We start from the raw sequence: 15,543 nt of genomic DNA, 5'->3' as shown, positions 1-15,543 counted from the left end.
TCTGTTTCATTATTCAACTTGTTGGTGTGAGTCAGCTGGCTGATTTGAGAATAGGCAGTTTCAAAGTCGAACCCAGTCCCACCCAGAATCCAGGGTATAGAGGGTGGGTGAATGCTGCCTTGGCTTTGTGGAGTAGAATTATTCTGTCTGAGATGGTGTAGAACGACAAGGTCCCACCCCTGAAGTCCAGATACACTCCGATCCTGCCTCCGCAGGGCCCAGCCAGAGCCACGCTCTGCTTGTTGTGCTGAAATGAACAGACCGAAGAGGAGTAGTCCAGACTCCATGATTTGGAGTTGTGTCCCAACTTGGCATCACTCCCTCCTCCATTCCTGCTCATGTTTTTGTAGCAGACGCCAATGGAAACTCCTCCACTACCTGACCACTCCACCTCCCAGTAGCAGCGGCCAGCCAGGCCAGCTCTGCCCAGCACCTGGGCCCAACTGCTGAAGCGCTCTGGGTGATCTGGGTAGGACTGCGGCGCCGAGCCTGTGGTCACCGCTCGCCGGCCGTCGGAGAGACACAGGAAGGAGTTGGCCGTGTTGGGGTCCAGGGTCACGTCGCAGTAATCTGGGCATGAGAAATGACCATTGGTTCATTGTGTCACAGATTTGTCAGGTTTGTGAGACTCAGGTACTCACAATGCAGGAATTCAGCTCTGGTCTTTGGCTCCGAGCTGAACGGTATCTCAGCATCTTTTACTGTCAAGAGATTTCATGTTACCGACAGCTGTTCTCCTAAAATCACTGGGTCAGAAAAATGTTAAAATACCTGTAATTTTTTCAGGTGCACTTTGACCGACTTCCTTCAGTGACATTACTAAAAAAAAAAAAAAAAAAAAAAAAGAGTTTGAAGGCAAAGTTTTTAAACTGGCTAATAGTTTCATATTCAGGCAGAGGAGAATGAAATACACACCTTTATCAGAGATTCTGTGGAATTCCTTTTCAAGCGTTTCCTCTAGACTCTCTCTCAGATCAGCCACAGCTCCTCTGATCGATTTATACATCAGATATGGAAGAGCGTCAGTACTGGGCATCTCAACAGACTTTGAATGGAAATGCAGAGACTTGCACTTCTGCAGGGAGGAAATACAACTCAGAACCATATTTGAACATGGGTCAAATACTTCACATACCACAAGGCAAGTCGATCAATCCAACATGGAACAGACTGTTAAAACCCTGTTAAAGGTCCGGTCACATGGCTATTGCTGAAAGAAGGAAAAAACATCCCAAAGTCACAAATCGTTGATTTAAAAAAAAAAAAAATGGATAAATGAACCAGCACTTCTCCCATCACCGAAAAGCCTGAGTGCAGAGCGTATAAAAGACCGACACAAAACTAACAAAAGAAAACCAAAGCAAACGGCAACCTTGATGCTTTGCATCTGCAATAGTTAGTTGTCTTGACAACAGGTTTGTCAACATGTGCGCACACATGCACATTGCAGCCAGAGACAGCTGGAACGTGCATAAATAAAGCAGCTGATCAAACGTTCTTGCCGCTATTGCTTCTGTATGAAAACGTTGCTTTTTGTCCCACACATGGACGAGTCACTTTCAACTTGTTGGCTCTTTAGTTATTGATATGATTCAGATATCGTCAATGTTCATGCAAGACGTCGGACTTGGAAGGTTGGACAACAATCAAATGGAACGCTGACTGTACGGGAACTACGCAAACAATGAGGAACCGTCAACACAGAAAGCAAAATAGGGATGAATTGAAGTTGTCGTCAGGATGTTCGCATTTTTTCAACAGTTTGAAAGTTCTGACGAAGTATCATCTACAAGAACAAAGCTGGACGATGGTTAAACTGTCAACGTAAGTTGACTGGGGCTATGGGCCACTGCTGAAAACCCTGTTAAGGTCACTGCCGACTTCACTGGATGTGAAGTTGGGAGTAAGGTGGGATGAAAGGATGGGGCTGTACATTGTTGCACCTTCCCTTAAATTGTACAAAAGGTTATGGGCATTTTTGTGCTGCTAAAGTACTGTTTTGTGTTCCCAATAACTAAGAAGTAGTAAGTTCTATATAGGCGCTGAAGTCTGTTTGTGTTGGTGCTTATCATCTGCTACGACTCCCCCTGGACAAGACGCCAGTCGGATGCAAGTTACTTCTCTAGGCAAAGCTGGTACTCACTTGCCGCTGGGTGGACGGGGACAGTACTGATGAAGTGTCTTTTCAAAGGCTTAGAGGGGTAGCATGGCCTAAAATCAGACCCAGGTTTACACATTGGTAACCCAACGCCTTATCACAATGACCTACCTGCTCCAATTTTTTATTACCTCCGCCAAGGAGGTTATGTTTTCGGTCGCATCCGTTGGTTGGTTGATTTGTTAGCAGGATTACTCAAAAAATCCTCAACGGATTTCAATGAAATTTTTACCAGGGGTGTATCTTGGCCTAACTTAGAAGTCATTAAATTTTTGGTAATGATCCGGAACACAATCCGGATCCAGTAATTTTTGTAAGGATTCTTAATCATTGCAGGATAGGGCCAATTTCAACATTTTTGCATCTAACTTCATGAAGACGGGTCACAAAGGCTGAACAAAAAGTTAGTTAAAAAGTAAGTTACGACAATAATTTAGCATTTGTTTCTCACTGAATTGGGGAAAAAAAAAACATGTAGTTCATGCAGTTTCTCTTTATAAACACATTTGCTAAAGATCTAAGGGTTTAACCACTGAATCTGAAACATGATGGTAGATGCGTGAAACAATGTGGAATAAGTCTCTTTGCCAAAGGGTATTCCATGTGACGTCAGTGACCCTATGGTTTGCGATCTCCGAGTGCTTCTATTTTTTTTTTTTTTTTTTTTTTTTTTATACAGACAACCAACAATCCTATTCCTGTACTTAAGTGCTTGGCCACCACCCCCTATTAAGTGCAAACCCACCCCTGCCTATTCTCCATGTAATGTGGAGTTGTGTCAGGAAAGGCATCCGGTGTAAAACTTGGGCCAAATAAACATGCAGATCCATAACAACAGTGTGGCAACCCCTGAGTAAAACAAGGCTGAAGCTTAAGTTCCTACTGACATGCAGTACTTAACAGGTCTAACTGGACACAAGAGCCAGGGCTGCCACAAGGACAACTGGTGCTTTGCATCCTAGTGCAGGGGCACTGCAGATAACTGGCCACTCGCTGTAATCAGAACTACTTTAGCATTTAAATGAGAGATAGTGTTGGAATCTAGTCAGATGATGAAATACAGTGTGCACTTAGTGCTCTTTTAGTGCCACAAGCATGAAAAGGGGAGCTGGTTTCAAACCTGAAGAAAGTGGACATGGTCCTCTGTCTGAGAGAGCTGTTCCAGCTCAGCCTCTCTCCTCCTGATCTCCGTGACCTCCCTCTGAGTGGGACGTCGTGCAGCGCTTCCAGGCGCCGTCGTCGGCCTGTTTCGACCTGAAAACATCCTAATTTAAGGCTTAATTCACCCAGGACGTTGTGAGAGAACAGAAGATTCAAAAGAGGCCGGCATGAGGACTTTATGTGGACATTCCACTGTTTAAGGACATTTTGTAATGAAAGACGTGCGCGGCGCACACAGATTCGCCGAGTCGTCACAGAAACGACTCGGCGAATTTGCGCGCGCCGCGACAGGAAAAACACCTCAATGTTGAAAACCATTTGTAAAATTCAGGCAGCTTTTGATGGCTTTCAACAAGTGAGTAACTGAGAAATTGTTTAACAGCTTGGGCATGTTCCAACTTGCCCGTTAAGGTTTCCAATGGAGGTGTTTTTCCTGTCGCGACCCCCCACGGTCGGGTCCAGCCCGACATGCGACTCTGCCCGCACGTTCTTTCATTACAAAATGTCCGTTAACAATGGAATGTCCGAATAAACTCCTCATGCCGACTTCTTCTGAAAGTTCTCTGTTCTCTGACGACTTACTGGGTCAACAGAGCCTGAAATGTGGAAGTTTTCAACTTGAAACGGCGAGACGCTGCCGCCTCGAAGCGCAGATCGCCGTCAGGCGCCGTGGGCCGTCCTTAAAGCAACACTACCAGACCAAAATCTCTCATCAGCTGTTAAAATTTTTACCGAAAACCAGCTGAATTTATCGAATGGTGTCCACTCAGTTGTGCCTTACAGCTTTGAAAAAGTTTTTATCAAACAAAGCAGCAGTCTCTGAGCCATTCCTAAACAATGAAAAAACGACAAGAGGGTGGACGACTCCTCACTCAAAGACTGCCCACAGGCGAATGACGTAACCGACAGGCGTGAAAAAACTCTTGCATGCCCACGAGGGTTCAAGCATGTCTGATGTAATCACACGTGATTCAAATCCATATGGTTTTTGAAAAAAATAAGGTCGGATACTTTTCTAATAGACCTCGTATGTCACAGAAGGTGACAGTCTATAACAAATCAGTGTCGTGGTTGCCCATGAATGTAATCTCATTTTGATAATGTAACAAATCGGACTTGTACCACATGGCACGTGCATAAACAACTAGCATGCACCTCGTCCATAGTGCAGCAAATAACTGCAACAATCCTGCAAATGTTGACAGAAGCAAAAAATTCAGGACAAATACTCCTTAGACATTACTCTTTTTGAAAAAAACCGACTGGCCATTTGAATTTTCAATAAACAGTCAATGTTAAATAATAAATGTTTAAACGTTAAATTTAATAAACATGGTGCAAATTATTGGTTGAGCTAATAGGATTAATAAATGGTATAGTTTTGACTGTGCTGAATGTTTGGTCTGCAAAGTAAAGGTCAAACAAGGTCAGCGTCCATTGAATTCTATGACATGTGACATATCTTAACCCATAACATGATAACTAAGCATGACCCCTGGTGCAAACTATTCCTTTTTAAAACCCTATTAACAACCAATAATTTGCATCACTTTCTTACCAAAATTAGAGAAACTTTAATTTTTGACCCCTCTACAAACTGAAACTGACCTTTGTCACCATTCGTGCTGTTTTTACGCCATAACTCCATAAGATTCAGTCACAGATAGTATAAGATTCCTTTTTGGAATCTTTGTGATCAGACAAAGATGGTATAGTTTTCAATATGACCCCTGTGTAATTCTTCAAATGACCCCTACCTGGCTGCCTACTGGAAATTCAAATGGTCACTTTTTTTTTTCCTCTTTCTTTCCAACAGAGTAATGTCTAAAGTGTTTTGTGCTGAATTTGACGCTATCATCATTTGCACAATTCCTCTGTAAATATTCTGTTATCTGCTGCACTAATAACTTTAGTACAGCTTTGATGCTTCCAGAATAACTCCCAGTGACATCAGTGTTTTAGGCACCACAGAAATTAAACTGATTCCAAAAGTATGTCAAAATTGCCAATGCAAAGAAGACCAGACCAGTGCTCGGTGACGGATTATCTTCATCAAAGATGCCCTCCCAGACCCTTTTTATTTTGACCTAAAATATCAACAAGGGTGCATGTAGTATGTGAAAGTGAAAGCAGGGCTTTACAAGAAAAATGATTTTCATGAAACGTATCCAGACCTGGAATAGACATGAATGTTGTAAAAAGCATTGATTTGGGGTCTGGGCACAAGTGTGCACTTAGTGCTCTTTTAGTGCCACAAGCATGAAAAGGGGAGCTGGTTTCAAACCTGAAGAAAGTGGACATGGTCCTCTGTCTGAGAGAGCTGTTCCAGCTCAGCCTCTCTCCTCCTGATCTCCGTGACCTCCCTCTGAATGTTCTCCAGAAGCTCCTCTGCCTGGCTGACGGCCTCCCTCTGCTGCACCCGGATCAGCTCCTTCAGCTCACAGCTTCGCTTCTCGATGGAGTGGATCAGCTTGGAGAAAAGCCTGTCGCTCTCCTCCACCGCCGCCTCTGCAGAGTGCTGACAAACGCACTGAATTCACTCATTCACCATCACTCGTGTTAACACCGTGCATCACGCACCCACCTCCCCCCACTCACCTTGGTATATCTGATAATATACCGAAGCTCCTTCTCTGCATCCTTCATTTTTTGTGCACTCTTCAAAGATGTTTCTTGTAGTTTTTTCTAAGAATAAAACAAGTGTTAGAGAAGACTTAAAAAAATATATATATATATACAGAGGACAGAACTATAAGATCAACACCCAGAGTGGTGGTGCAGCAGATAAACAAAATCAATAAGCACCAAATGTGGCACAAACACTCTTCAGATATTGCTCATTTGAAAAAACAAACTGGCCACTTGATTTTTCAACAGGCAGTGAGGTAGGGGTCAATTGAACAATTACACAGGGGTCAAAATTTAAAAACACTCCAAAGATGTTGATTCATCATGCTGCATATTTCCTGAAATGGACGTAGAATGTGGAATGGACTCCGCCACGGGAACAGTCCTGCTGAATGGCATGATGGATGACCCCTGCCTGTGGACTGGACAGCTGCATGGACTGCTCATCAAATTCATCTTTTGTTGCGTTATGGTCTGTTTTGTAGTCTAGGTTGATTTTCAGATAAAGTGACACCCCCAGGCATTTTTGAGTAAAAGTCGGCAAACAACTTTTTCTAAATGTATTTTTTTGTGCTGAATCCATGTTTGCTGTTTGCCAAGCCGTATCTCCCCCGTGGCACCCAGTAGGGGGCGCCTTTTGTAAAAAAAAAAAATATATATACGAGGGCTGTCAATAAAGTTACGGTCCTTTTTATTTTTTTCAAAAACTATATGGATTTCATTCATATGTTTTTACGTCAGACATGCTTGAACCCTCGTGCGCATGCGTGAGTTTTTCCACGCCTGTCGGTGACGTCATTCGCCTGTGAGCACTCCTTGTGGGAGGAGTCGTCCAGCCCCTCGTCGGAATTCCTTTGTCTGAGAAGTTGCTGAGAGACTGGCGCGTTGTTTGATCAAAATTTTTTCTAAACCTGTGAGATACATCGAAGTGGACACGGTTCGAAAAATTAAGCTGGTTTTCAGTGAAAATTTTAACGGCTGATGAGAGATTTTGAGGTGATTCTGTCGCTTTAAGGACTTTTCACGGTGCGAGACGTCGCTCAGAGCTCTCAGGCAGCGTCGTCAGCCTGTTCAAGCTGAAAACCTCCACATTTCAGGCTCTATTGATCCAGGACGTCGTGAGAGAACAGAGAAGTTTCAGAAGAAGTCGGTTTCAGCATTTTATCCGGATATTCCACTGTTAAAGGAGATTTTTTTAATGAAAGACGTGCGGACGGGTCCGCGCGTCGGGACGCAGCCGCCGCGACGCTCCGCCACAGGAAAAACACCTCTGTTGAAAGCCTTAAGGACAAGTTGGAACATGTCCTGCCTGTTAAACAATTTCTCATATACTCACTCCACTGAAAGCCATCAAAAGCTGCCTGGATTTTACAAATGGTTATCAACACGGAGGTGTTTTCCTGTGCCGCCGCACCGCGTCGGCTGCGTCCCGACGCGCGGATCCGTCCGCACGTCTTTCATTAAAAAAATCTCCTTTAACAGTGGAATATCCGGATAAAATGCTGAAACCGACTTCTTCTGAAACTTCTCTGTTCTCTCACAACGTCCTGGATCAATAGAGCCTGAAATGTGGAGGTTTTCAGCTTGAACAGGCTGATGACGCTGCCTGAGAGCGCAGCGCGACGTCTCGCACCGTGAAAAGTCCTTAAAGCGACAGAATCACCTCAAAATCTCTCATCAGCTGTTAAAATTTTCACTGAAAACCAGCTTAATTTTTCGAACCGTGTCCACTTTGATGTGTCTCACAGGTTTAGAAAAAATTTTGATCAAACAAAGCGCCAGTCTCTCAGCAACTTCTCAGACAAAGGAATTCCGACGAGGGGCTGGACGACTCCTCCCACAAGGAGTGCTCACAGGCGAATGACGTCACCGACAGGCGTGGAAAAACTCACGCATGCGCACGAGGGTTCAAGCATGTCTGACGTAAAAACATATGAATGAAATCCATATAGTTTTTGAAAAAAATAAAAAGGACCGTTACTTTATTGACAGCCCTCGTATATACGTTTTTTTGTTTATAAAACCTGTACATCTTCAAAAAGTGAAATTGCAGAAAGTTGCATATATCCCTTAACTAGATTAGTACCAAATTTGGCTTTAATTTGATGAAAGGAACTCTCAAAAACAGACCTTGAGGTAATATACAAATTTCCATGATAAAATAAAGACTGTAGCCAAAATTAATGGTCTCGGTGACTTTACTGGCTATCCCTTAATGTCTGTCTGTCAGAATAGATCCCACATTGTCATCTGGAATAAACAAGTCACTAGACTGTATAGCCCAGGTCAGAATCACCAAAATGTGTACAGGAGGCATGAAGGGCTTCAGGCGTTTCTGAGTGAGCAAATAGACTTTTGGCAAAAGTTGGACTTTTCTAAGGGTATTTTTTTCTGCTGAATCAATTTTTGCTGTTTGCCAAGCTGTAACTCTTATGTGCATCTCAACAGAACGGCCACCTGATAGTCTAATACTGGATTTATACAGCAGATATCTCAGTTCTGGCTAAAAAAAAACGGTTTATATTGTTATAAGATTTATTGGGTACAGGAAACAAACATAATTAAAACACATCAGACATACAGTATCCTACAACATACCTGGTGAACACTGACCTTTTATTTTGTACATACACAAAAGAACATTAACATCATGCTGAAGGCAGCAATATACCATACAACCCCTGGCAATAATTATGGAATCACCGGCCTCGGAGGATGTTCATTCAGTTGTGTAATTTTGTAGAAAAAAGCAGATCACAGACATGACACAAAACTAAAGTCATTTCAAATGGCAACTTTCTGGCTTTAAGAAACACTATAAGAAATCAGGAAAAAAAAAAATTGTGGCAGTCAGTAACGGTTACTTTTTTTAGACCAAGCAGAGGGAAAAAATATGGAATCACTCAATTCTGAGGAAAAAATTATGGAATCATGAAAAACAAAAGAACGCTCCAACACATCACTAGTATTTTGTTGCACCACCTCTGGCTTTTATAACAGCTTGCAGTCTCTGAGGTATGGACTTAATGAGTGACAAACGGTAATTTTCATCAATCTGGCTCCAACTTTCTCTGATTGCTGTTGCCAGATCAGCTTTGCAGGTTGGAGCCTTGTCATGGACCATTTTCTTCAACTTCCACCAAAGATTTTCAATTGGATTAAGATCCGGACTATTTGCAGGCCATGACATTGACCCTATGTGTCTTTTTGCAAGGAATGTTTTCACAGTTTTTGCTCTATGGCAAGATGCATTATCATCTTGAAAAATGATTTCATCATCCCCAAACATCCTTTCAATTGATTGGATAAGAAAAGTGTCCAAAATATCAACGTAAACTTGTGCATTTATAGATGATGTAATGACAGCCATCTCCCCAGTGCCTTTACCTGACATGCAGCCCCATATCATCAATGACTGTGGAAATTTACATGTTCTCTTCAGGCAGTCATCTTTAGAAATCTCATTGGAACGGCACCAAACAAAAGTTCCAGCATCGTCACCTTGCCCAATGCAGATTCGAGATTCATCACTGAATATGACTTTCATCCAGTCATCCACAGTCCACGATTGCTTTTCCTTAGCCCATTGTAACCTTGTTTTTTTCTGTTTAGGTGTTAATGATGGCTTTCGTTTAGCTTTTCTGTATGTAAATCCCATTTCCTTTAGGCGGTTTCTTACAGTTCGGTCACAGACGTTGACTCCAGTTTTCTCCCATTCGTTCCTCATTTGTTTTGTTGTGCATTTTCGATTTTTGAGACCTATTGCTTTAAGTTTTCTGTCTTGACACTTTGATGTCTTCCTTGGTCTACCAGTATGTTTGCCTTTAACAACCTTCCCATGTTGTTTGTATTTGGTCCAGAGTTTAGACACAGCTGACTGTGAACAACCAACATCTTTTGCAATATTGCGTGATGATTTACCCTCTTTTAAGAGTTTGATAATCCTCTCCTTTGTTTCAATTGACATCTCTCGTGTTGGAGCCATGATTCATGTCAGTCCACTTGGTGCAACAGCTCTCCAAGGTGTGATCACTCCTTTTTAGATGCAGACTAACGAGCAGATCTGATTTGATTCAGGTGTTAGTTTTGGGGATGAAAATTTACAGGGTGATTCCATAATTTATTCCTCAGAATTGAGTGAGTCCATATTTTTTTTCCCTCTGCTTGGTCTAAAAAAAGTAACCGTTACTGACTGCCACAGTTATTTTTCCTGATTTCTTATAGTGTTTCTTAAAGCCAGAAAGTTGCCATTTGAAATGACTTTAGTTTTGTGTCATGTCTGTGATCTGCTTTTTTTCTACAAAATTAAACAACTGAATGAACATCCTCCGAGGCCGGTGATTCCATAATTATTGCCAGGGGTTGTATATGCAACCAATCTTTCTTACAAAATATTTTGCATAAATAAACCAAAAGAAACATTTAGTTAGGTTGTATTTCATCTATCTTTAAACTAGTTGTATATCCACGTGGACATGTAAATGATGAAGAGAAAATAATGTAATTTAACTAGGACAATGGTTGAACATAACATAAAACTGTAAACAATGGTGAGCGAGATTCTCAAATATGATCTCATCACCAAATAAAAAACATTTTAAAACCCACAGTTTCACAACACTAAACAGAATGTTGTATCATGCCCTGGAAAATGCTTTTATTCAGTTTGGTAATTGCTACATTCTGCATCACTTGAATTGCACATGCTGCAGAGCAACGCAGACGACACCTTTTACACTACATCATGCAGTCATACATCCTGAGGCACAACTGCAGCTGATCAATTCCAAACAATGGTCTTTTTTTCATAATGTGGCTTATAAATACCTTCAACTTCCTGCAAAGTTTTAAGACATTCTCAGTGGTGGAAGTGAATACCCACATTTGTCTTTAATTCTGATGAACAATATTCGAATGATGTGTGGAAATAACGGGAGACAGTAATTTACTTTTGAATTCAAAAAATAAATTTCTTGTATAACTCTGAACTTTATTTACAGACTTTAATCTGAGGACAATAGTCTGCTAGTGGCTCCAAAATAAATGACTCAGGAATTTTAGATATTCTATTCGTCTGCTTGAAATATGGGGATGAAATAAGATATTTTAATGACTACAATGAGAAATTCAATTTCAGTTATCATTGTCACATCCAGTATCTTAATTCCCACCAAAAATAACCAACTACACTTGATTATTGTTGTCACACATGATATAAAACTATAAAATGTGGATTTTCCTGAATTTCCTGGTCGTCCCAGATTTTGGGCTGTATTGACTTGTACATACGAGGTATAGCTTGGCAAACACCAAAAATGGATTCAGCACAAAAAATACCCTTAGAAAAGTCTATTTGCCCATTCAGAAATGCCAGAGGCTCTTCATGCCTCCTGTACACATTTTGGTGATTCTGACCTGGGCTATACAGTCTAGTGACTTATTTATTCCAGATGACAATGTGGGATATATTCTGACAAGTAGTCATTAAGGGATAGCCTGTAAAGTCACCAAGACCATTAATTTTGACTACAATCTTTATTTTATCATCGAAATTGGTCATTTGTACATTACCTCAAGGTCTGTTTTTGAGAGTTTCTTTCATCCAATCAAAGCCAAATTTGGTACTAATTTAGCTAAGGGATATATGCAACTTTCTGCAATTTCACTTTTTGAAGATGTACAGGTTTTATACTCAAAATAATGGAAAAACGTCAATTGTTTTTTTTACAAAAAAGCGCCCCCTACTGGGTTCTACGTGGGAGGTACAGCTTGGCAAACAGCAAAAATGGATTCAGCACAAAAATACATTTAGAAAACGTTGTTTGCCAACTTTTACTCAAAAATGCCTGAAGATCTTTATTTAAGCCCCTTTTTCTGATTCTGACCCTGACTATTGTAAAACTTTGCAAAATATTGTAACTGTTTGAATGGCCTAAACCAGGGGTGGGCTTTTTTTTTTTTGCAAAGGGCCAAATCAGAAACAGAAAATATTGTGGAGGGCCGGACCAAAACGCTGAACCCAAACTGTTAGATGTTCTGATTAGGCAATGAAAAAAACGAGGTTACCTTACAAAAATGTAATTTATTCAATCAAATTTTCCAGGACAATAGTGAACAAAATGTGAAACATTTCTGACACATTACATTTGTGATCAATGACCCCAAAATGCATTTTGAGTTTAATATACTGTTGAAACTGAAACTTGCTGTTGGATCAAGGAGGTCCTTAGCTTTCTACAAACATCACATCAATTGTCATTGTAAACCAAATATAAAAGACAAGTCACAATATTGTCGCTGAACTGTGCAGAAAGAAAGAAAGGTGTCCCAGTACCTAAGTTCTCATGTCTTTGCATGACTACATTTGTATTTTCCACCACTTTTCACGTTTTAGTGTTTTTCAATTCTTTTTTCTTGTTCAGTGAGAGAAATCGAGTCTCTGTTGATCTTTAACAAATGTATCAAAGTCAGGCTGAATGTCTGAGGTGGAGATATGATGCACAGCTGACAAATGTTCAGTGAGAGAGGACCTGTCCCTAGATTTATTAAACTTCATCAAAATGCAGCATTCAGCATGCACTTTTCTCTTTCTGTTATGAGCGGACATTTTTTAGGAGCGGTACACAGTGAATGGATTAATCATTTTCCAAGAACAACAAAAAAAAAAAACCTGGCAGGCTGTGTGGCGAGCATTATGTGATGGCGCCTTGCCAGCCTGTGTGGCGTGGGGCGATCATTCTGTGCCAAGCTCTGCTATACTCCAGAGGACACGCACCCACAAACGGCTTGGGAGGTGGATGAAGGTCACACGCAACACTAACTTGGTAGAATAGTAAATATTCTATTCTCCAATATCCAGGTATTTGCGGGCCGGTCTGAATCAGCCAAAGGGTCTGTCTGATACGGGCTGTAAAATGCCCAGGTGTGGCCTAAGCAGTGGGTCACCCCTCTGAGTTTGGTCTGCTTGAGGTTTCTTCCTAAATATCAAAGTTTTTCTTGACCACTGTCACCTGTGTGCTTGCTCTAGGGGTTGGTAAGGTTAGACCTTACTTGTGTGAAGCACCTTGAAGAAACTTTGTTGTGATTTGGTGCTATATAAACTAAACTGAAATAGAAAAACATACCACATTTGTCTGAACATAAAGATTCCTAAAAGGTATCGTTTGGACTGTCCGTGCACATATTCTGCACCTCCTTCATATACTTCTCTGCCACACCAGACTTCCTCATACAATACCACATCTTCTCTCTTGGCAATCTGTGGACTTGAAGAAACCTTTTGACAATCAATGCAACTCCTTCTGACGACCTCTACATTTCTCCATCAGCACTCTCAGAGCAAATATTGCATCTGCAGTGCTCAGTCTGTAATTTAAAGCTATTCATAATGAAAGTTACAGAAAATTCTTCTTTGAACGTGCCGGTTTCTGATGGCTAAGTTGTAATGCTTTTCTATGCATCTAATTTCAGATTATTACGCCCCACGTGCGGCACCAACTTGTGACCGACTATTATGAAATTTGGCAGACAGCTTTTTGTTAATTTTTTAGTGTCACTGGTCCATGTTTTATGTTTATTGGACTTAATCATCTTAATATGTATATGTTGCAAACATGAACAAGTGAAGCTCTGCAGCATCTCACCATGTCATTTAGGCCCTTCAGACTTTTTGAGCAAATGCTTCAGAGGAGCATTAGTATGGCTAACACCTTTCAGCTTCTGGGGGGCCCTGCTCCCCCCCCCCTTTTAAGATTCTGGGGGAGACTCCACCCCCAGACCCCTAATTACAGCCCTCTTAACCCCCTGCCACTTTAAGCATTTTTTAAATGTCAATGTAAAGTAATATTCAAACTGTTCAGTGAGTTGACAGTAGGGCTGTACAATTCGGCCAAATTATCGTATCTTAATATTGTCATATGAATATGATATACAATATGACTATGATTTCACACAAAGGGCAGCAACAGTGAAAATTATACATTCTTAAACAAAACTAATAATATCACACTCATTTTGCACTCATAAGGTTAGGATACAGTGCCCTCCAAAAGTACTGGAACAATTGGAATTTCACACATTCATTTGTTTATGCCATTTCAAATACAAGACATACAAAAAATATAAATAATAAAAATGTCTAAAATTATCTTTCTCAAACTCTGGAAGCAAATCTCTAAAACTTGATAATACCTGTAAATAAGTCAGTTTTATTGCCAGTTTTCTTTAGACAATGTATGTATGTGAATGTATGTGCAGGTTGTGGTGCAGATGACACAAAGAGGTTTCTACCTTTGGATAAAATGCAAAGGTAGAAATGACAGTAGCCCATTGTAGGAGATTCAGTAAACTTAATAGAATGTGGAAACAGATGAATTTTGATTGACTGATTGTTGACTGATGCACAGTGTGGGAATTTACAGCCAAAATACATTTTTCCTTATGCGCCACCTGCAGGTAAATAAGTGTAATTCTTGGTATATGAGTAACATGAACAGATCTTTATCAACCATAAAAATGTCAGTTTGCCAAGTAATACAATTTGGGCCAAGCCACAGTGTTGCTTTACAACCGCGTTCCCCAGCCCCACTGGAGTTAAACCCCTAACTCAATGATTCATTTACTTGTTTTCATTAAATTACATAATACTGGATTTAGGCTGGCTAAACTGACTGGGTGTCACATACTAAATTCATATTTCTGGACTTTGGTTTGTTTTGCCAAGTTGAAATGAAAAAAAAAAAAAATCAATCATATATTTTAAAAACAAATAACCTACCTGCTGTATTGCCCTCTCGTCCTGCACCGGCACCGTGTCATGACCTTTGTGTGCGTCCCTCACACACTGTGAGCACACACACTGCTGCTCGGTGTGACAGTACAACCTCAATAATCTGTGATGCTGCTTGCAGGCCTGCAGCTGGTCTGACGCCGGTATCAGCCTGTGAGCCTTTCCAGCAAACTTCTCCTCATGGACTCTCAGGTGAGCTGCGCACAACGCCTGCAAACACACAGCACAGGACCTGACAGCTTTGCTCTTCTTCCTCATGCACACGCTGCATTTCACCTCCTCCACTTTGTGCAGAGCTGCAGTTTGAAATCCAGTCAGCTGAAACTTGTCGGCCACCTCCCCCAGGACGGTGTTGCGACTGAGCGTGGGTCTGGGGTTGAACACCTGTCGGCACTGGGGGCAGGTGTAGTGGCCTTTCTGCTTGGGCCTGTTCCAGTAGTCCTCAATGCACTCCAAGCAGTAGCTGTGTCCGCAGGGGATGGTCACCGGGTCCCGCAAGACTTCCAGACACACCGAACAACAAAACTGCTCTTGTTCAACAGAAACTGTCGTCGCTGCCATTTCCTACTCTTGTATCAAGCAGGAACTGCAGAAGACAAAGATGAGTGGAACTCACAGGTGTGCAGATAGCAGGTGCTCAGGTTTCCATCCAATCAAATCCAGGGAACCAAGAAGTGGGCTGAGCCTCAATGTACAACACAAGGTCATATTTGCAGATGTGTGCTGCTCAAAGCACAAGCTTTTGTTTGCATATGGAGTCAACTTTGTTTTTGTGGAACAGTGCATGCGTTTGTGCAGACCAGCAGGC

At 41.4% G+C, this 15,543-nt stretch overlaps 1 protein-coding gene across 3 annotated transcripts; it reads right to left on the bottom strand.

Annotated features, from left to right (window-relative positions):
• Positions 1-5: 5 nt before the first annotated feature.
• Positions 6-15,462, bottom strand: LOC117522584 (E3 ubiquitin/ISG15 ligase TRIM25-like). Of its 3 annotated transcripts, XM_034184017.1 has the most exons (8): positions 14,724-15,462; positions 5,918-6,004; positions 5,679-5,837; positions 3,279-3,353; positions 916-1,075; positions 772-819; positions 642-701; positions 6-570 (listed from the first exon to the last, which is right to left on the bottom strand). In XM_034184017.1, exons 1-8 carry the CDS (start codon positions 15,294-15,296, stop codon positions 32-34), a joined length of 1,701 nt encoding a protein of 566 aa, XP_034039908.1. In that variant the 5' UTR covers positions 15,297-15,462; the 3' UTR covers positions 6-31. The 3 variants fall into 3 exon arrangements, with proteins under 3 accessions (XP_034039908.1, XP_034039907.1, XP_034039906.1); XM_034184016.1 differs by lacking the exon at positions 3,279-3,353 and having other exon boundaries at positions 5,604-5,837; XM_034184015.1 differs by lacking the exon at positions 3,279-3,353 and having other exon boundaries at positions 772-1,075; positions 5,604-5,837.
• Between the last annotated feature and the right edge of the window lie 81 nt (positions 15,463-15,543).

This window comes from Thalassophryne amazonica, chromosome 12 (assembly GCF_902500255.1).
Source record: "Thalassophryne amazonica chromosome 12, fThaAma1.1, whole genome shotgun sequence".
In the NCBI taxonomy this organism is placed as follows: Eukaryota; Metazoa; Chordata; class Actinopteri; order Batrachoidiformes; family Batrachoididae; genus Thalassophryne; species Thalassophryne amazonica.
Note: the sequence above shows the minus strand (reverse complement) of the source record. Positions and strands in the feature narration are given on the sequence as shown.

Bases quoted from the DNA above. Each gene is read 5' to 3' on its own strand.
- LOC117522584 (XM_034184015.1), bottom strand. From the start codon at position 15,296: ATGGCAGCGACGACAGTTTCTGTTGAACAAGAGCAGTTTTGTTGTTCG. The intron at 6,005-14,723 runs GTAGGTTATTTG...TTTTATTCTTAG, and splicing joins ACGAGAGGGCAATACAGCAG to AAAAAACTACAAGAAACATC. The intron at 702-771 runs GTATTTTAACAT...ATCTCTTGACAG, and splicing joins TGCACCTGAAAAAATTACAG to TAAAAGATGCTGAGATACCG.